The 21,027-nt window shown below is 29.3% G+C and overlaps 2 protein-coding genes across 2 annotated transcripts; one reads left to right on the forward strand and one right to left on the reverse strand.

The window, feature by feature from the left end:
- Positions 1–129: 129 nt before the first annotated feature.
- On the reverse strand, positions 130–2,997 carry LOC117909224. The gene is given in 4 exon segments (XM_034823168.1): positions 130–487; positions 490–1,050; positions 1,692–2,016; positions 2,018–2,997. Coding segments are annotated over 4 exon segments (1,302 nt in total). The 5' UTR covers positions 2,366–2,997; the 3' UTR covers positions 130–419.
- An 8,168-nt stretch (positions 2,998–11,165) lies between these two features.
- On the forward strand, positions 11,166–14,104 carry LOC117909436. Its single transcript, XM_034823479.1, has 3 exons — positions 11,166–11,315; positions 11,479–11,681; positions 13,754–14,104. Exons 1-3 carry the CDS (start codon positions 11,220–11,222, stop codon positions 13,971–13,973), a joined length of 519 nt encoding a protein of 172 aa, XP_034679370.1. The 5' UTR covers positions 11,166–11,219; the 3' UTR covers positions 13,974–14,104.
- Positions 14,105–21,027: the final 6,923 nt, after the last annotated feature.

The following is a 21,027-nucleotide window of genomic DNA, read 5'->3' on the forward strand; positions in this document are numbered from 1 at the left end:
ATAGTTGCATATTTTCATGCACTACCTTCTGACCTTCTGATGATGTTTTCTGGGTTTATTTCTGAATGCCGAATTCTGCAACTAGCTGCAATGAAGTTTGTTATATGTGGTATGTAGCTCTCAGTATGGTGAAGGAAATATACAGATTTTATAAGTGTTTGCATCAACAAATACAAGCCATTAATGAATAAAGAGAAGTACAATACCATGACATATGAGAATATTCGGAGATGGCAGATACAGTTGACATAGAGAATCACAAATTTTATCTATGGGCAAATCACAACAAGTTTGAGAAGAATCAAAATTCTTTCAAAAGGGAAAAAAAAAAACAAAAAACCTCTACCAAAAACTAAAAAAAGGATTCCCATGACCTCCATAATATCAACTTAAGCATGTGTTTTTCTTTCTTTTTTTCTTCAAGGTTTGCAGATTACCACAAAGCAAGGAAGGAGGGCTCTAGGATTCAGCAAATAGAGCTCCTCAAATTTGAATATAGACCCACTTTTCCAGCCAATGAATCAAACCCGGATTGGCCAGCCATGTCTTGAATGTTCTCCAGGGGCCTATGAACCCTTCCAGCAATCACTCTGCAAACTATCAATGCCTTCCTTATAGATGGATCTTCGTCATAGACTCCTATAGATTCAAAAGCTCTCCCACTTGTGGAAGTGGTGAAAACCCCTATCCCACCCTTGAGCTCCTTCTTAGCAGAGAACCCATGTCTTATAATTCTACAAACACAGCATTTATCTGATATGCAGAGATTGGAGGAACCATTAACCCCAAGCGCACAAGTCATGGTTGTGCCATAGAACCTCAGGAGCTCATTCCCATCGGCTAGGCAGCGTGGATGTTTCTTGGGGAGTTTGCTGGCTTTTGTCTTCACCATTTCCCTATATTCTTCAAATCGACCAAGAGTCTTCTGCATGTTGTGAACCTTCAGCACCCTCTCAATTCTGCCACAATGATTCTCAGATTTCAACCAACTTGTACGGCATATTATTTCAACGATTTTCCTTGATGAGTCGCCTTCCACAAGTTCAGTAACTACCACAGAGAACAGATGGTGAGCTGCTGAAATTTAAAACTACTCCAAAATCTTAAAAATAAGAACTAATTGAATTCTAAAAATTGCAATTGAAAGGTATGGTCGTCATACATTTTAGGCAGGTAATAAGATACCAGAAGCACAAGAGGAGACTAAACTATTGATTCTATGGATAGATTGGAATAGTAAATTTTGGAAGTTTTGTCTGCAAATCTGCAGAAAAAGGGAGATGGGTGTCTCAAAAAAGATTGAAAGGTGCCGGTATTTCAGAAAGGAGAGAGGAGAAAAAGAAAAAGTTCTTGAAGAATGGGAAAGTTGCTAAGGAATCAAGACTACGGTTTCAAATTAACAGGACATAAATCAACCCAATATGGCAAATTACGATGTGGAGTTTATAGGAATGTGCGTACATGGTTATAGTATGCTGCATTTAGTGGTCAGAAGGATGTATGTGATTTGGAAATCAGAGGATAAGAGAGCAAAGGATTCAAACAGGGGGAAAACAGAACAATGGGTGCAAATTAGAATAGAAAAAACGAATCTGTGACTTGGAAAAAAAAAATTAGAAACCAAGCACTGACCCATGAATGAAAATGGCCGAAAAAACATGGCGATGAAAATGAAAATAAAGGTTTTTTACCTGCATGCTTAGAGAGATGATGAGTTTCAACAGCTTCCCACTTGCTAAACTGCTCACCACACTTATGGCATGTGACTGCTGAAGCCCCATTAGAATCTGTGTCAAGGGAAGCCCTATTGTTTGAATGAATAGCTCCACTTCCACCCCCAAAAATGGCAGAACCCCCAAATCCAGACCCTTCTCTATCTGATAAAAGAAAAGGGGACTTTCTTGGAGGAGTTGATGGGCTCTTGAAATAGTGCATTGTAGGGTGGCCTCCAGGGCCAGGTGTACCAGGTCTTAAAGTACCCACAAAGGTTGAGCCACCACCAGTCCCAACACCCCACCACCACCACCACCACCACACCACCACCACCACCGCCTTCTTGGAAACCACCAAAACCAGTGATTTTAAGCTCACACCTTGAATTGCTGAGAATCACTTCATGGGTTATTGGGTTTAGAAATTCACTGCTCCCAATAGATCTTGGGCTGCAACTTGGTGGCTTCTCCATGTGTCTCTTACTTCCATGTATGACATCTTTCAGATTTGCTATAGACCTTGAACAACCAGACCTGCATGGTTTTTTAGTCAAGATTGTGCTCAGTTGTCTCCTGGCCTTTGGATCATGGACATCTGATGGCTCTGATTTGCAATGCAGAGATCTCCTCAGGGAAAGCCAAACTGTTGGCATATTTTTCCCCTTATTTTCTTTCTTTTTTTCCTCCAGCGTTTCTTCTATTTTCTTTTCTCAATCTTCAGAGCTTCACAGCACTTCTCTGCAACTTTTTTCTACTGTTCACTCCCAAAAGCACATCACTTTCCCTTGCCATTTTCCTTCTTTTTCCACCATTAAAGCTGAAAAAGAGAGCCAAATACTAAAGAAACAGACTCTTCCCCTGCAATTTCCTTTCCACTTCTTGAACCTACCAGTGACGCAACAACTCCGCTAAACCAATATTTATGAACAAACCAAATCGGAACTTTACATCAAACACTCAGAAAAAAAAGTTCAAACTTTTCTTCTCAAAACCACAATGTACAGAGCCTCACCAAAAAGCATTTTTGGAGGGTTTTGTGAAACGGGTGTCCTCAAAACCAGAAACCAAGGAAGCCCATTAAGAAGAGAGAAAACAAAATACATAAATTCAAGAAAATGAGAATCTTTCTTTGGGGCTTGGGGAACATGACAAGGATCCTGAAAAACCTTGTTCTGCAGCACCAATAAATAACATTAACTGAGTTTAAGGCACACTGTAAAACAACCAGAAAGGGACACTGATTTTGGTTTTTATTGCCTCCCTCATCTGTCACTTCTCAATTTGAATTGAAATTTTCATTTGAATCACAGCTCATTTACTCCATCCCCAGGTCTCAAGAATCTTTCTTCATAACCCATACAACTAAGAATATCTGCTAAATTTATTATAACCCAAAAAAAAAAAAAACTCAAGCTTATGCTATACATATATATACGTCAAAAAGTTTTCAAAAAGCAACAAAAGAAACCTTGCTTAGCTCTTATATCAATTAATTTTGTCCTATAAGCTGAAGAAAAAAGTATTATAACTCAGACTTATTTTAAGATGTTGATTGATAGGGTCATGCCATGCAATCAGACCCATGATTAACTCTAACAACTTTTTTGGTCTAATAAATTACAGTCATCCTCAATCTGTCAAATAAAATATTATTGGTTATGAAAACTAATTATCAAATGTACAAATTATTATTATTTTATCATTTTAACTCAAATTTGGAGACTATTCAAAATTATTTATTTAATAATTTTATAAATCACAGAGTCAACAAGTCATACAAACTTAGATTTGAAAAGTCAAAATTATCCGATAACTCGAGAATTAAAAAGCATGAGGGACCATTTTGATAACCTCTATTATTAAGTTACTTTCCTTTTCCTTTTCTTAATTTTTAAAATCTACTATCCTGTTTTGGACTATTAAATTCTCAAAAAAAAAATATAAAGGTTATATTTGATTCTTGAAAAATAGTAACGAAAAGAAAAAAAAAAAAAAAGGAAAAAGGTTTCTCATATTTGGTTTCATTATTAAAAATATAAAAAGAAATCAAATATAATTAAAATTATTAAGAAATTTATATATTTTAAAATTATTTAATCATTGTATAAAAGAGTTAAATATGTGAAAAAAAGCTTAAAGGGATACATAAAAATAATTTATTAATTTTAAATTTATTTTTTATTTTTCTTCACTTTTCTTTTTCTTTTTATTTTCCTTTTTATTTTATTTTTTTACATTTTCGTTCAAACTTTTGTAACCAAACATAACTTTATTAGAATAAAAATTATTTACTTGTTTGAAATATTATTATAAAATATGTCATTTTAAATAAAAATATTATTTTCGGCATTTTAGTAATAGAAGAAGATGCACAACCAAGTTTATTATTTTTATCTTTTAAAAAATAAAAAAATTTGTAAAAAGGAAAATGATAATTTGGGAGTACTGCCAAACAGAGGGTAAATATCTATGTTGGAATATGGAAAAATTATTTACTAATTTCTAATGGTTCGGTTTTATAACTTTTTTCTGTGGGACTTGTTGGTCCCAAGACCATGCCAACTTTTTCTTGGAAGATAATGTGCTTTTAGAAAGTTTTCAGCTGTTGAATTCTATTTTATAATTATTAAAGAAATAATGAATTTGAATATTAATGCCGTGAAATAAAGGAGAAACTTTCAAAATGTTGTCCCTACAAGTACAAAATGGGTGCGTTACTTTTAACTCAATGGTGCATTGGTGCACATGTGATGTGTCCAAATATTATGTTTTTCAGCTTGTGCAGCAATGTAACCGATTTTTTGGTAACGTTTTCAAAAAAATTTAGGATTTGTTTAATCATATTTTCTGAAACTTAATTTTAAAAACTGCTTTTAAGTTAAAAGAATAAAAATTAGTTTTAAAAAACAAATTTAAGAAAACATGATTAAACATGTTTATATTTTTTTTTTGTTTTTAAAAATTCATTAAAATAATTTTTACTTATTATTTATTTCACTTTATTTTTTAAAATTATTTTCAAATAACAATAATCAAACAATGTTATAAATTTTTTAAAATAGTTTTTTATTTTTTAAAACGAAAAAACTATTTCTAAATCACATAATTAAACAGACTTTTAATTTTTTTACTTATTTTAATAGAGGTATTACACACATTTATGTATAATATAAAGATTTTTAAAATATTTTCTAAAAACACAATTGATAATACCTCAAGTTTGTTTTAAAAAATAATATTTTTAGAGTAAAATTTTAAGAAATTTTTTTTTTTTTTTTGTTAAAAGCTTGTCAAACATCTATAATGTTGAAATTTTAGTTTAAAGGTTATGTTGCTTTTGTAAGAAAATTTAGAAAAATTATCATTCAAAACTAGAGTTTATATGTGGGATAGTTGTTTTTCGACTTTTTTGTTGTAATAGTAGAAGTAAAATTTAAAATAGTCGAGCTTTGAAGTATTTTATTTATTTATTATTTTTTTAGAAGTTAAAAATTGCTATGTCATAATTCTAAATATATATATATATTTGAACTTAAAGTCATAATCTTAAGATAATATTGACATAATTTTTTTTTAAATATGAAACAATTTTTTATGCAGCCTAAAATAAAACTTCTATGAGAAGTGATATTTTCATAACTTCTATTTTTAATTTTTTAAGTCATATTTTTTCCAAACTATTTGTCAAACAAGTGGACAGATTTTTATTAAATTTAATTTAATTTAATTTTTTTTTTATCTTCTTAGCAATTGAAATAAAAGCTTATTGTTCTAAATAATTGAGCTTTAAAGTTTGCAAATTTTGATTCTGAAGTACCAACAGGGGTAGTAACTCCTTTTGGCCTAAAGTTTTTATTATTAGGTCATCTTTAATAATTAGAGTAGGCGAAGAGAAATTAATTGCATAAGACATAATCCAAATTTTTTTTTTCAAAATTTGCATAAAAGGAAAAAAAAAAAAACAACCCTTATGGCATAGTATTTATAGGATAAAAAACCTAATGAACGAAATTTAGAATTTTCTTTAAAATATGAAAAGAATTATGTACAGAATTTTAGAGCATTATGTCTTAAGCACCCTATGGTATTTTCAACTTAGGTGGTGTTTGGTTTTTTTACTTTAACTATAAATAAAATTTTAATATTTAATAGTGTTAAATATTAAGTTGTTTATTTTTGTAATATTTTATTAAGCATTAAAAAGTTTAAAAAAAATCAACATGTTATTTTTTCCATTGAGTATTGACTTTTTCTATTCAGCAAAAAGTTTATAATAAGTTATGAAAAAGTAGAAAAACAAATAACCTAAAGTTAAAAGCAAATTGTTTTCAACAAAAAATTAAAAAAAAAATAAACACCCTCTTAATCTTTTCCTTACCTCTTTATACTTACCTATGGTATTTTAGGTTGATCATATAACAAACTTAAATATTTAATAAAAGATAAAATATAATTAATTAAAAAAATATTAAATTATGATAAGTGGAACAAATTTGTTAACTTAAATTAACAACTCAACGTAAGAATTTACATTTAAAGATCATGTTTCATAATTTTATTGAAATTAAGGATGATGAGTAACTAATTGATTTCCTTTCTTTCATTATCCTTGTACCACTTCTTGGTTTGTTTCAAAAATGATAGATAAATTATGTTATAGTTTAAAACAAGACCAATATTTTATACAACAAAAAGAAGATAATCTTAAGAGAATAATAACAAAAATAATTCTTTCTTATTTTCTATGATTGATATAAAAGTTATAGTTAGAATATTGATTGTGGACTCATTAAATGCAAAGAATAGTGATCATATCTTCGATAGAGTTTATAAGTAAAGTGCGTGTATACACCATGATATTGAAGTATTTGTGAGCCTTGAGATCAAATGGTGCAAAATTATCCATCATATTTACCGAATCCATGAATAAAATGAGTGTATGCACCATGATATTAAAGTATTTACTAGCCTTGAGATCAAATGCTACAAAACTATCCATCATATATGAGAAAAGTAAGTAAAAACAGAGATGGAGCTTTCACACATTCTCCTTTAGTACAAAAGGTGGCTTTCAAGGGAAGAAGGGAAGAAGTGAAGAAGAGAACTCCGAGCATATGAAAATCTAGACTAGTGGATACTACACTATATCAATTGAATCCCCTATCCAAAGTAAAGTAAAATTGGATGTGTGGACCCAAATTCTTTCAAAGTGTTTGGATGTGCCCATAAGCCATGAGCACTTCATACGGACAACACCAAATGTATAATAGTTATATTTTGGATTCACCCACGCAAACCCTTAAATGGAAGGTGAGAGGGCAAAAGCAATAATGGAATCCAAACTTCAAAGACAAGTGGTATTTTCGAAAAAGGAGAGGATATTATTAGCTTTGAACACTAGTCTCTATGTCCACTTTTCTTTCAATTTTGAAAAGTAGAAAAAAGTTGTGAAAAAGAGAAATGCCAAAAGCACTTTTTTATCATTTGGGGTGGTTATTGATGTATAAATTTGTTACATATTGGAATTTAGAATTAGAATGAACCTTAAAAGGGTGAAGTGGAGATGGGGGCAAGTCCATGAAAAAGTGATGTGAAAGGAATTTGATTACAATTCTTGGGTTTCTAAAATCCAAGGAAAATGTGGGGAGCAAAAGCCATGGAAGGAGGAAGGGAGGTTGTATTCAAAGGGTTTGTTGTATGTAGATTAGGCCATAAATGCAAGCACATGATCCTTTTAGCTTTCAATTTTGTTGCCACTTCACATTTACCCAAATGGACTCATATGCATTTACAAGTGGGTGGTTTTCCATTTTCCATTTTTTATTTTTTATTAATTAATTTTATGGATCCTCCTTGGTAAAACAAACCAAAGATTAAGTTTGATTTGCAACATTTTCAAACTTAATTTAATATATATATATATATATATATATATATATATATATATAATAATTCTGAAAAATATTTTAATTATTTCTCAAACAAAATGTTTTGAAAAGTTAAAAATAAAATATGATTTTCTCGATTTATTCTTTATGAAAGTATGTTAAATAATTTTAAAAAGCTAATAAAAAAATGAAAACATTTTAAAATTGAATTAAAAAATAATTTATTTAATAATTTTAAAAACAATTCTCTCTTCTACCAAAGTAGGCCTTAAATGTCTAGTTTTGAAGCATTTTATTTTATTCTAAGATTAGAAATTAAATAAATTTATTATTTTTTTGTCAAATTTGAAAAGTGAATGTGCCCCATTATTTATATGGTTTTTTCTTAACACAATGCCTTTATTCTGAGTCGGTGGCGGTGGGATAGGGAAAAGCAGGGGCCAGATGAAAATGTGGGGCCTCGTTAGAGTCGACAATGGGCTTTGGGTCCAGGCTAGGTCATGGCCCAATCTGACTGCGTTGCAAATTTTGGGCTGCAACTACGCCAACGGGCTTCATTTTTTAAGAGGCCACTTTGTCATCGTTGGTGGTTTTTTTTTTTTTTTTAATTTATTTCCCTCCTCTCTTTAAAAATAAGAGAGAGGCTAGAGAGAACTTACGCCATTCCTAATTATATATAAAATTAAATTAATTTAAATTTTATTTCTTTTTTTAATATATATATATATAGAGAGAGATAAAATAAATTAATAAAAAAATTTTCAATAAAACAAGTTATAAAAAATTATAATATTTTAATTATTTATAAAATATAATTATTTTAATATAATTAAACACTTTTTAAAATAACGTTTTTAAAAATTAATTTTTATTGAAAAAAGTTAAACATGGCAAACATGACAAATATGACAAATTCAAATACCTGTCTCAACCTACATCATCTCATTTAATATTTTTAATGAGACGGAAATAAAAATTATTTTAAATAAACAGTTTTAATAAAATTAGTTATAAAAAATTATAATATTTAATTATTTATAAAATATAATTATTTTAATATAATTAAACATGTTTTAAAATAATGTTTTTAAAAATAAATTTTTATTAAAAAGGTTAAACATGACAAATATGAAAAATTCAAATACCCGTCTCATCTTGCATCACCTCATTTAATATTTTTAATGAGACTGAAATAAAATTATTTTAAATAAACGAAACAGTTTGGGAGGGAGACGAATTTGTCTTCTTACCATTCTTACTTCGTAGAGATGAAATAAATTAAAAAAAAAAAAATGCTTGGCAGGCGCAGGCATGTTGGTGCCACGTCCTTCTCATACAGTTTCCATGAATTAATGTTGTTTGGAAACCTTCCCAAACAAACAACAAAATTTGGATAAGCCCGGTGGGAATTCTTGTAGCCAAAACAATATACACAGAACCCCATATGGGCTAACATGGGGTGCAAAGTCAAATATGTTGCAGGTGTGGCCAATTTTTTATTTTGTCCCATTAAATTAAATAAATAAATTAATCAATTAATTAATAACTAGATAGGAGCCTAGGATTCTATAAAATAATAATAAAAAACTCGAGAAGGAACTCGATCCTACCACCCTAGAGCACTCTCTGCCCTCCATCCTTGTTCATGTGAACACAGAGGACAATGAGGGATGATTCGAGGTACAACCGGAAAACGGTTTACTAATTTTAGCACTAAGAATGCCATCAAATTATTCCTTTTGTTTAATTATATTCAAATACCAAATAATTGTTCTTCGACGTATTTCAAATCAAATAATTATTAAGAAGACGTTATAAACTAAAAGCACCTTAACTTGAATCATTTTCAATTATTCAAACGGAAGCGTTATTAATAATTAAAAGCAATATATATCGGTTAAGAGTGTTTCAATCTAAGAATCTGTTTAATAGTAAATTTGTAAAGTATTTTTAATATTTCTAATATTTAAAAATTAAAAAAATTTAACAGTTAAAAAACCAAAAACACTTTTTAAAATGACTATAAAAACCAATGTGAATCAATTCCTAATGTTAGAAACTTTTAATCAGACAATAATTATTAAAAGACTTTCTTTCACATCATATCTACATGGAAGTCACGTGCATTTAAAAGAAAAAATGACTCGTCTTTATTACCGAAATGTAAAGTTGAGTGTATTTTGATAGTTTTGAAATTTTATATAATAAAGAATAATTCCAACAAAAATATATATAAGAAAATATTCTAAAATTAATTTCCTTTCACTCTCTTAGCCAAGGCATCGAATAATTATGAAAATCACCTCTAGATTCTCAAGATTCTCCTTGGATGAGCATGTCTCCCTATGTATCATATAAGACGATGTCTATGACCATGATCACGTACCCAACATTAATAACTTGTCTCGCTTCCTCCCTCGAAACTTGGGCACCCATTTCCTAGAAGGTGGATAACTTGTCCTATATATGTATCCAACCTAACCAACATCTTAATTTAGACCATCAATGTGGATCAGCCCCACCTACAAACTTAAAAAACTATCCAATACACAACAACTAGATTCAGAAACCATGAACAAACACCTTGACAAAACCAAGTCTTACAGAGTATAGGACTGAAACTTTGGAGAACAGTCCAACTTCCAGTCACCTCAAGCTCCAAATCCCTCCCTACATGATAAAGATCAAAAATCATGAGCCACATTAATTTCCTAGTGACCGTGCCGCTAAAAAGCTAATTAACCTTATACCCATTTTGGACTCATCCCATGATTCATGTGCTTCATGTTCAAATTAATTAAGTTACCATTTATTGTGAAAATTTCCAAAAAAAGGGAATTGATAGATTTAGTTTAATAATCAGACCTCACCAACCGGTAAAGAATCTTCACCTAATAAAGAGACTGAAGAAAAAGATATAAGAAACAAATGTGATACAACCAAATCTAGCATTTAGCTAATGAAAAGGCCGGAGAGAGAGAGAGAGAGAGAGTGTAATACTACCAAATATAGCATTTAGCTAATGAAGAGGCTGGAGAGAGAGAGAGAGAGAGAGAGAGAGAGAGAGAGAGAGTAATACTACCAAATCTAGCATTTAGCTAATGAAGAGGCTGGAGAGAGAGAGAGAGAGAGAGAGAGAGAGGGAGATCTAAAATCATGCGTGATTGTATTGACAAAGAAAGCTGAACTTCCTTCATCAAATCACTCTCTCATATACTAGCAAAATGTGCTGAAATATAGGGTTCTGCCTTTATGAGAATTGCTTTTGATAGAATCTCAAGTGAAGTAGACATAGGTAGGTTAGGTACGAAGGAGTTAATCTCAGCCATCCAATAAAAAAAGCAATGATGAATCATAACTTTACATGTATACTTTCCTTATTGATCTGTCCAAAAAGTGTAAGTACTTCAGAGAAAAAATAGAGATGAGTACCATCGTAGAATTTTCCATTCATCGCGTGGCAATTATTTGTTGTTTCTGCAAGTACTTATTTTCCTACCCATTCATTTCACTAGTATATTATAGTGAGCCAACTCCCCATCAGTGATGTTTACTTTCTTTCATTTTCATCTTCTTCTCTATATTATATGCTGTTCCGAAGCCCTAGAGTTGTGAAAAAATGGCAAAAATATGCGCCTTTGTATGTTTTTCGGTCCTAGTAATGGATGCTGCTGCTGGGATTCTAGGCATTGAAGCACAACTTGCCCTAAACAAGGCATGTTTTCATTTCCATCCTCCCCCTCTCCCCCAGAAAAAAAAAAGGCTTCTGTCTAACTTTTCATTTGAAACCTTGCTAGGGTTTCAATCAAGATATGTTGCAGGATTCATAGATTTGATTTTGTTTTTGTTTTTGTTTTGGGGTTGGTTTGTATGAACAGGTGAAACATAGGAGGATGTGGGTATATGAGTGCAAAGGGAGCTATGAAGCTTTCAAGCTTGGATTGCTTGCGTCTGTGCTGCTGGCTCTAGCCCACCTTGTAGCCAACGTGCTCGGTGGCTGCATGTGCATTTTCTTGGCAGATCAGCTAGACAAATCAAGAACTAATAGGCATTTATCATTTGCTTTCCTCATTTTCTCATGGTATGTATACTTCTATATCTATTTTTAATTTGATTAATCTTAGGTTGATTAGAGCCGATTGATGATGCTTTTAGAAAGCGTTTTTAATTTTTTTAACACTTAAAACTTTTTATCATTTAAATATTAAAAATGTTAAAAGTGTTTTCTAAAATCAATATTAAATAGATTTTTAATTATTGATGATAAATATATAAAAGACATGTTTGGAACATTGGGATATACCAATAATGTCACATTTATTAATCCAAGTAGAAGATAATCTCATAAAGATGCGAGCTTCAAGACAAGACTGCCAAATTAATTTAACCATATCTAATAATTGGCTTAAGAATTATTGTGGTTGCATAATTGTATACAAATACATCTCTCCCACGTTCAAAAGTGATCTTTTAGTGCCAGTCCGTACACTTCTTATTATTCTCTATTTTTAGCTATGATAATTTTTATATAATATATAATTTTTTTTATTAAAAAAATATGATTAATAGATTAAAAATGATGAAAACATTCCAAATTTGTAAAACTAACCTCCCCTGTATTTGAACTTGAAGAATAACCTATTTTTGACATAAATACCATTTGATATTTTCATTATTTATATGTGTATTTTAAAAGAAAATATTACTTTTACAAGAAAAAATAAGGATATTTTTTATTATCAAAAATTGATATTTTTTAAGTTGAAAAAAGTTGAAGGGATGGTATTTATTTTTTGGTTGAATGGAAAAAACCAAAATATTTGGCTAAATAGAAAAAGCAAAAATTATTTGACTTTTTCTATTCAGCTAAAAGTAATTCATTGACATCAATCAATATAATTAAATTAAATTTATTGATAATAAGTTTATTTTAGTTATGTTGGTTAATATCAATAAGGTACTTTTAGTTGAATAGGTAAAATATTTTGGCTTTTTCTATTCACCCAAAAAACAAACATTTTAGTTTTTTAAAGTACCAAAAATGTCTAATAATCTATTCACCTAGGATTCTCCGGTTGGACTAAACAGAAAGTTGATGTGGTTGGGAGGCACAAACAAAACTCATGCTGTAATGTACACGTGTTTGTTTGACAGAAAATCTTAATAGAAATAATTATTAAATATTTCAAATAATTTACCCGAAAAACTAATTTGTTTAGAATATGTTTGGTCCGAAAGATAGTAAAAAAAAAAAAGAAAAAATTTGTTAAAAAAATTATCTTATGAAAAATAATAATAAAATAAAATATAATTAAAATTAGTTAAAATTTTATATATTTTCAAATTATTTAATCTTTATATCGATGAATTCAAATAAGTAAAATGAATTTGAAATAACATATAAAAGTAATTTATTGAATTTAATTTTTTTTCTCAATTCTTCTTTCCTTCTACTTTTCCCTTTATATTTTCTTTTCCTTCCATTTTCCCGCAACCAAATATACCCTTAAGTTATATTTGGTTCCGAAAAGTTTGAAGGAAAATACAAAGGAATGAAAAAAGAGAGGAAAAATAGAAAAAAGAAAAAGTAAAGAAAAATAAAAAAATAATTTAAAATTAATAAATTATTTTTATATACTATTTTAAATTTATTTCACCTCTTTTTTTTCTATATAAAAATTAAATAACTTAAAATTTATAAATTTCTAATTAATTTTAATTATATTTGATTTTTTTCTTATTTTTTATAATAAAAGTAAATATAAGAAAATTATTTTCTTTACCATTTTTTTTTCTTTTCTTAGTAATCTTGGAACCAAACATGGCCTTAATGTTTGGAACATTAATTGCGCATTCCCTCAATGGCCTTCCATTATTTCTTTGGGTCATTTTTCTCCTTACCAAGTCTCACTGTGGGTGGACCTTGTAATGAGATTTAATAAACCCAAAACCCAGGCCCAAGCTCGGCCCAAACAACTCCGGCCTTTAATAAAAAATATAAAGCCCAGTGGCTGCCATTTGGACCACCCTCATCCTATATATAGCCCATCACAATCATCTTCATTCTTTCTGTCTATATTAGAGTTCTGATACAAATTATGGAAATTGATAGCATGAATTTTGACAAGAAAAAGCTCCATGTTCACTGCTCAGGATTACAATGGCGATCGGGTTCCCCACATTGATCATAGGGATGTTAGAGAACTACAAAACAACAAGTTCATGCGCCATTTTACACCATCCTTTCCTATCCACCGGCGGGATATTATGCTTCATTCACAGCCTCTTCTGCCTCGGCTTTTATATTTCAGTCATCACTGCACCTGGAAAAGGGAAGATTGATACAAGCGATCAGAAAGGCCTGGATCTTTAATGCTTTTTCATGGATTTTCTTACTTGTGAAGCAAGGTTGATGATGATATTTTCTTCCTGGTTTCTTTCTTTCTTTCCGGATGATACAAACAGACCTTAGTGTGAAATGCAGCATGATATCCCATTCCCATATAAATTTTTTGGTTTGAAGTAAAACAGGGAGTTGATGAGATTACAAAGGTTGTGATCATTTGAAGTGGCGTATGAATCTCCCATGCATTGTAAATTTTTTTTTTTTTGGTAGTCCAATTTTATTTGTGCTGAGTTAATTAACTATATGAGTTCTATTTGAAGATTTTGGAGTTTTTACCCTAACCTTTGCTTTGCATTTTACAAAAGCTTGGCCTAGATTATTCCTATTTGATTTAACACTTTACGCTATATTTGATTCCCAAAAATTATTAAGGAAAGAAAAAACACTAAGAAAAATGGGATTTTCTTATATTTCATATAATAGTGGAAAATAAGAGAAATAAGGTTGAAGTAATATATAAAAATAATTTATTGATTTTAAATCTATTTTTTATTTTATTTTATTTTATTTTTATTTTACATTTTTTTCTATTTTCTTTCCCTTCTATTTTACTTCAAAATTTTCAAGAAATATAGCCTAAGTGCTCTAGTATACTTTGTTCTAGTATTGTCATCCAGGTAAACAAGGGTTCTATTTGGGAAATGTTTTCAAAAATAGTTTTAAAAATGGTTTTTGAGAATAATTTTTAAAAATTATTGTATAATATTTTTAAAATAAAAGTCTATTAAAGAATTTGAAATATTTTTTACTTTATTTCCTTTGATTTTAAATATGTTTTAAAAATAACTTTTATCCATAGTGTTTTGATAGAGTATCTTTGGCATATATATAAGTAATTTTTTGAAAAATTACCTATATTGTCTAAGAATTACTTCAAATGATTCTATAATTTTAAAAAAATGACTTTCTATGTTTTTTAAAACTTTGTCAAACACCCGATCTCTCTATAAGAAGGTGCTTTCTAAGTATTTCTAATCTCTCTCAAAGTTAATTCCAAACGATTTCTTAATCACAACCTTAACTCAATCGAGAGAAATAAAAAAAAAAAAAGATAATAATTATTAAGGGTGATTAATTTGAGGAAGGAATAATGATTTTAATTAGTAATGTGCAAAACTCGATCTAGTTATAATCCATTAAAGCAATACAAATGATGATGATTATGACTAATACTGTAATAAGCTCCATCATATAAAGATTTGATTAAGGTGATACATGGCCTTAATTTATGATATGAAATTAAAATAATTTTGGAAATTTTGCAATCCGTTTATACTATGTTTTCAAAATTTGGTAACAAAAATGTAAAAACTAAAGACAATTTTTGAATTTTTGTAATTTTATTAAAATTTAAAACAATTTTTAAATAGAAAAACTAACCCCAGTGACTCATATATGATCATTAAAAAATTTGGTTGATAGTATTATTAATAAATTTTTTTGTCTTTTTTATTTTTAAAAATAAGAAACCAAATTAAAGTTATCAACTATATTTAATATTTATAAAATTTTAGAACTTAATTTAAAAAGTTATATTTTTTGTTTCCAAAAATAAAAATAAAAATTGTATTCAAACCACAAGTAATTTAACAATATTATTTATTCAAGAATGATAAATTGAAAGACTCTAAAGCTATATTTGGTTTCCAAAACATACTAAAAAAAGAAAAAAAAAATAAGAAAAATAATTTTCTCATGTTTGATTGTCATATCCAAGATATCAAATTTATCGGTTTCAAAAAATTATAGTTAAAAACAAATTCAAAGAAAAGGCAAAGTTGTCGAATACTTTTCTTAATCACTTTAATACTTTTTTTTTTTTTTGGTCCCAAAAGAAATAATGAAAAATAATAAAATAGTGCATTCATTCCTATTGAAATTTAAATTTAGACTCTTGACATTATATGGTGTTCAATAAAATATAAGAAGATTAAAATACAAATAAATAAAATCAATGTATAAATGAATAAAATCAAAGTACAAGCAAATAAGAGTAAATTACAAAGTAATGAGACTCTATATGTGATACAAGGGAATGAAACCAGGGTTCAAAATAATAGGACTTGAGTTGCACATGTAGTATCATTTGATTTGTAATGTCTTTTTGATAATTATCCGATAATATATGAGAAAATAAAGGTTAATCTTAAATGAGAAAAACACCCAAGAGGGGGGTGAATTAGGTTTTTCAAATTATTTTTTAACACAACAAATTTAAGCATAATAGAAGCAAATATAAAGAAATAAAATTAGAAAAATCAAACTCAAATTTTATAGTGGTTCGACACTTCCTTACCTACGTCCACTCTCTTCAAGCTCCTAACCGAGTGAGGGTTCCATTAACTTGAAGCTTCAACCAAGTTTTTAATCTCCTTTACACTTGGATTCTAGCTCCAATGGGCTCTTACACAAACGCTTCAAGATTTAACTCACTTGAAGGCTTTAACACTCAATTTTACAAGAATGAATCCCTTAACCTAGCTCAAAGATAGCTCAAATACAAATCAAAGTTAAGATGAATCACAAAGATGCACTAAAGGATATGCAATTGAAGATTCAATGCACCAAGAAATAAATGAAAACTTTTAAGGCAAGAACAAGTGGGTAGACAAATAAATGCAGGTGTTCTATATCTCATAAATGAAGTGAAACTCTCTATTTATAGGTTTCTAACTTCGGGAGCCAAGAAAAACAAAAAACAGCCTCAATCGGTCGAGTTGGGGGTCGACCGATTCACTAGTTGTTGGAGCATTTAATGATTTGGTAGGTTACCGTTACTTCAACAGGACTTCGATCGAACCTTGACCGGAGATCGATCGGGAAAAAGATACCTTGACCGGGAAGGGAAGACTACTGGAAGAAATAGAGTGTCTTTGCACTCCTCGACCGAATCTCGATTAGGCAAAGGGAACCGGTCGACCGATACCCTGGTCGGTTGAGCCAGTTGGCTCAGTACCTTGACTGGTTCAACATTTTGACCTTGAAAACTTATTTTTTTATGTTCTTTTCTCTTCTAACACTTAAGCAAAGTATTTAGGTAAATTAATATGTCAATTTTGAAACGTTTTGCCTAGGGGTCTTCAATGGGCGGGCCGGGCCATAAATAAGAGGCCTGCGGCCCAGCTCGGGCCGGGCCTATGGGCCCGTTGACTGGTCAACGGGTCGGGCCGGGCCATGCAACAATGGTAGGCCGGCGGGCTGGTGGGCGGGCCGGGCCGGCGGGCTTTTTTATTAAAGCCAAAATGAAACAAGGGAAGGGAGAGGGAGGGATTCAAACCCCTCCCCTCATGCTTTAATCTTGAGGCTTTAACCAACTAAGCTACATTCTTTTTATGTTTATTAATTGAGTTAGTTATATGTATATAAAAATAAAGTATATTATTTTTTTTAAAAAAAATTAAAGGCTCCAACGGTCACATGACCGTTGGAGCCTTAGCTCCATCCCATTATTCCCATATGACCGTTGGAGCCTCCAACGGTCACATGGTCAATTTTTTTTTTTTTTTTTTTTAACCTTCCTATAAATACATCTTCTTCCTTTTTATTTTTTCATCAAATTCTATCTATTTCTCTCACATTCTACAATATTTCAAATTTTTTTATTTTTCCATCAAATTATACAATATTGTTGGTGGTGTAAAACAAGCATTGGTGGTTCCAAGAGTTCAAATTTGCTAGGAATTTCTGCATCGATTCTCTAATTGAGTAACATACTTCACCCCTACTACTTTATTTTTTTGTTACATTTTTTTTTATATTTATTACTTTATTATTTTTGGCATAATATTTTATCAATAATTATAATATGACAAGTGCTTCTTCATCTAGTCCATGTGATGAAATATCATCAAACAAAAAATTTACTTCAAATATATGGAATTTTTTTGATAGAATAGAAATAATTTTAGAAAATAATAAAAAAGAAATAAAAGCAAAATGTAAAATTTGTAATAAATTTCTTACTGGTGGCTCAAATGCAGACACAAGTCATTTAAAAAGACATCATGAAAATTGTAAAACTAAAAATAATGTAGATATTAGAAATTATATGCAATTAGGTAAAAATGAAAGTGGAAATTTAAAAACATTTTCTTATGATGAATCTAACTGTCGTGAAGAAATGATTGATTATATAATAAGAGCAGAACAACCTTTCAATATGATGGAAACTCATGATTTTGTAGGAACAATTCAACGAGGTATTAATCCTCAATTTAAAGGTTGGTCTGGAAATACAGTTAAAAGAGATATTATGAAAAAATTTTATACACAAAAAGAAATTTAAAAAATTTTTTCTGCAAATTTTGAAGGAAATATTTGTTTAACATATGATATTTGGACATCTTTAACTCACACTGGTTTTTTATGTATAACTGCTCACTACATTGATAATGAATGGAAATTAAATAAAAGAATAATTTCATTTAAATTAATAAATGCTCCACATAGTGGTAAAAATATAACATCTTTAATAAATGATGAAATTATAGATTTAGGCATTCGTGATAAAATATTGACAATAACATTAGATAATGCTGCTAATAATGATGCAGCAATACATAGACTAAAACTATATTGGCAAGTAAAAGAAGATCATGCTAAAATATTTCATGTGCGTTGTTGTGCACATATTTTAAATTTAATTGTAAAGGATGGATTAAAAAATGTTGATAGTACATTGGAAAAAATTAGAGGCATTGCATATAGTATTAATAGTTCTCAAGCAAAACATGAATTATTTTTTCATTGTTGCAAAATGTTAAATATGAAAAGAAAAAATATAAATTTGGATATGGCCATTAGATGGAATTCCACATATAAACTTTTACAAAATATTACAAAATATAGAAAAGTAGTCGAATTATATGAAATACAATTAATTAACAATGATTGTGAAGCAGATATTTATGCATTAAATGATTATGATTGGCATATTGCGGATCTTTTAAGAGATCTTTTTGAAATTTTTGATACTTCAACAAACATTTTTTGTGGTGTATATTATCCAACTTCAAATCGAGTTATTACGCAAATAACTAATATTTTTCTTGTATTTCAAAAATATTTAAGTTTTGAAATATTTAATGATACAATATTTGCAATGATAGAAAAATTTAGAAAATATTGGGGAGAAATACCTTTAATTTTTTATATTGCTTTAATTGTGGACCCTAGATTGAAATTTGAAGCTTTGGATGAATGGTTAAAAGTTATTTATTTTAATGACCAAATAAAAATTGAAGAAATTAAAAATGAAATAAATTCATTATTATATAATTTATATAACTATTATAAAGAAAAATATGGTAATGATATTAATACTATTAAATTACCACCTACATCTACAAACTCCTCATCTTTTTATAAAGGAGCTCTAGAAATGTTGAAAAGTCGAAAAAAGACAACAAATAGTTCTCCAAATAATACATCTGATTTAGATAAATATCTTAATACCGATACAATTTTATTTGAAGATCAAGAAGATTTTGATATTTTAATATGGTGGAAATCACATCAACACAAATATCCTGTGCTTTCTATAATTGCTCGTGATGTACTAACAATTCCTGTGAGTACAGTTGCATAAGAAGCTGCTTTTAGTGCAGGTGGAAGAGTAGTTAGTAAAAAACGATGCAACTTAGCGCCAGATGTTATTGAAGCAGGGATATGTGTGAAAAATTGGGAAATAACAGATTAAAGGATGTACGATTCCATTCAAGAAACAGAGATGCTTGCCGATATGGAATCTTTAAAATTATCAAGATCTTCATGGATGCATGATAGTTCGCCATCACCGCCAGAAAATAATGACTAAATGTATATTATATTTTTATTTTTATTTTTTGTGGTTGAAAAATACAGATGATTGACAAATAAATAAGTGCCAACCTAGTTGGGATGTATTTATTTTGTAGTGATGTAAACTTTTCCCACATTTTCAAATGTAATTATACATTCAATGAATAAAATTTTGAAATGAATATTTTTTTTAATAATTTTTATTTTTGTAGTTTTTTTTTAAAGAGGCGGGCTGGCGGGCCGGGCCGGGCCTAAAATTAGGCCCGCTGCCCGGCCCGTCCAAAAACGGGCTCGGGCCGGGCTTGGGCCCGTCGGGCCAGGCCGGGCCTAAAGCAGGTCGCAGGCCGCGGGCTTTTTGGAGACCCTTAGTTTTGCCTAAGGTATATTTGATAAAACTCGAGTTTTAATGAAATTGTAACTTTAAGGAATAAATCGAGTTTTCCAAATTTGTATGAAGTGATATGTAAAACTTAAGTGCACTCATGCATTCATCTTACATTTGTTTCCTATTATTAAAGGTCTTCCAAACGTTTTGATATTGTATCCATTAAGTCATTTGATGAATTTCCAAATTAATACCTGAGATTCTTTACAATTCAAACTAATTAGTAACTTAACCATGATTTGTTATTATCAAAACCGGATTAGGAGAACTCTTGGACTAACAATATATACATCAATGTTTTAACAAGACTCTAATAGAAATAAATGAATTGTTGTATGCATGGAATTTTTTTTTATAATTTTATAAAACTGAAGAGAACATAAATGATTAAGATAACAAAATCACTTATAACCTTAGGCATTATTAGTTTTTTGAATTATAGAATAATATGAGTTTTAATTACTCATGGAAGAATAATTCCATCTTATTAGGAAAAATGATTTTTTTCCCTTTTTTTCCACTTTTATCTTAATGAAACTAGTGTTTTTTTTTTCTTTTTTCTCTTTCATTTAACAAAATCAAATCAATTTTAAATATTTTAAGTTATTCTTAACTTAAAAGTAAATCAAACTATATCTAATTTTGTACCATTTAAATGAGAAATGAATTCACTATAAATTAAATATGATCAAAATATGTTTTTTTTTCTTCGTCTTTCCTCTTATATCTAAATAAAACTTAGATATAAAACTATCTTGTAAATTCTTACTAAAAATGAAACTAATAACATAAAATCACTTAATTTAGAGAATAAGTAAATCTAAAATAAATCTACAA

Source organism: Vitis riparia, chromosome 19, assembly GCF_004353265.1.
Source record: "Vitis riparia cultivar Riparia Gloire de Montpellier isolate 1030 chromosome 19, EGFV_Vit.rip_1.0, whole genome shotgun sequence".
NCBI classification, from domain to species: Eukaryota; Viridiplantae; Streptophyta; class Magnoliopsida; order Vitales; family Vitaceae; genus Vitis; species Vitis riparia.

Excerpts from the sequence above, each read along its gene's own strand:
- LOC117909436 (XM_034823479.1), top strand. The coding sequence starts at position 11,220 with ATGGCAAAAATATGCGCCTTTGTATGTTTTTCGGTCCTAGTAATGGAT. Across the intron at positions 11,316-11,478 it reads CACAACTTGCCCTAAACAAG|GTGAAACATAGGAGGATGTG; the intron begins GCATGTTTTCAT and ends TTGTATGAACAG. Across the intron at positions 11,682-13,753 it reads GCTTTCCTCATTTTCTCATG|GATTACAATGGCGATCGGGT; the intron begins GTATGTATACTT and ends TTCACTGCTCAG.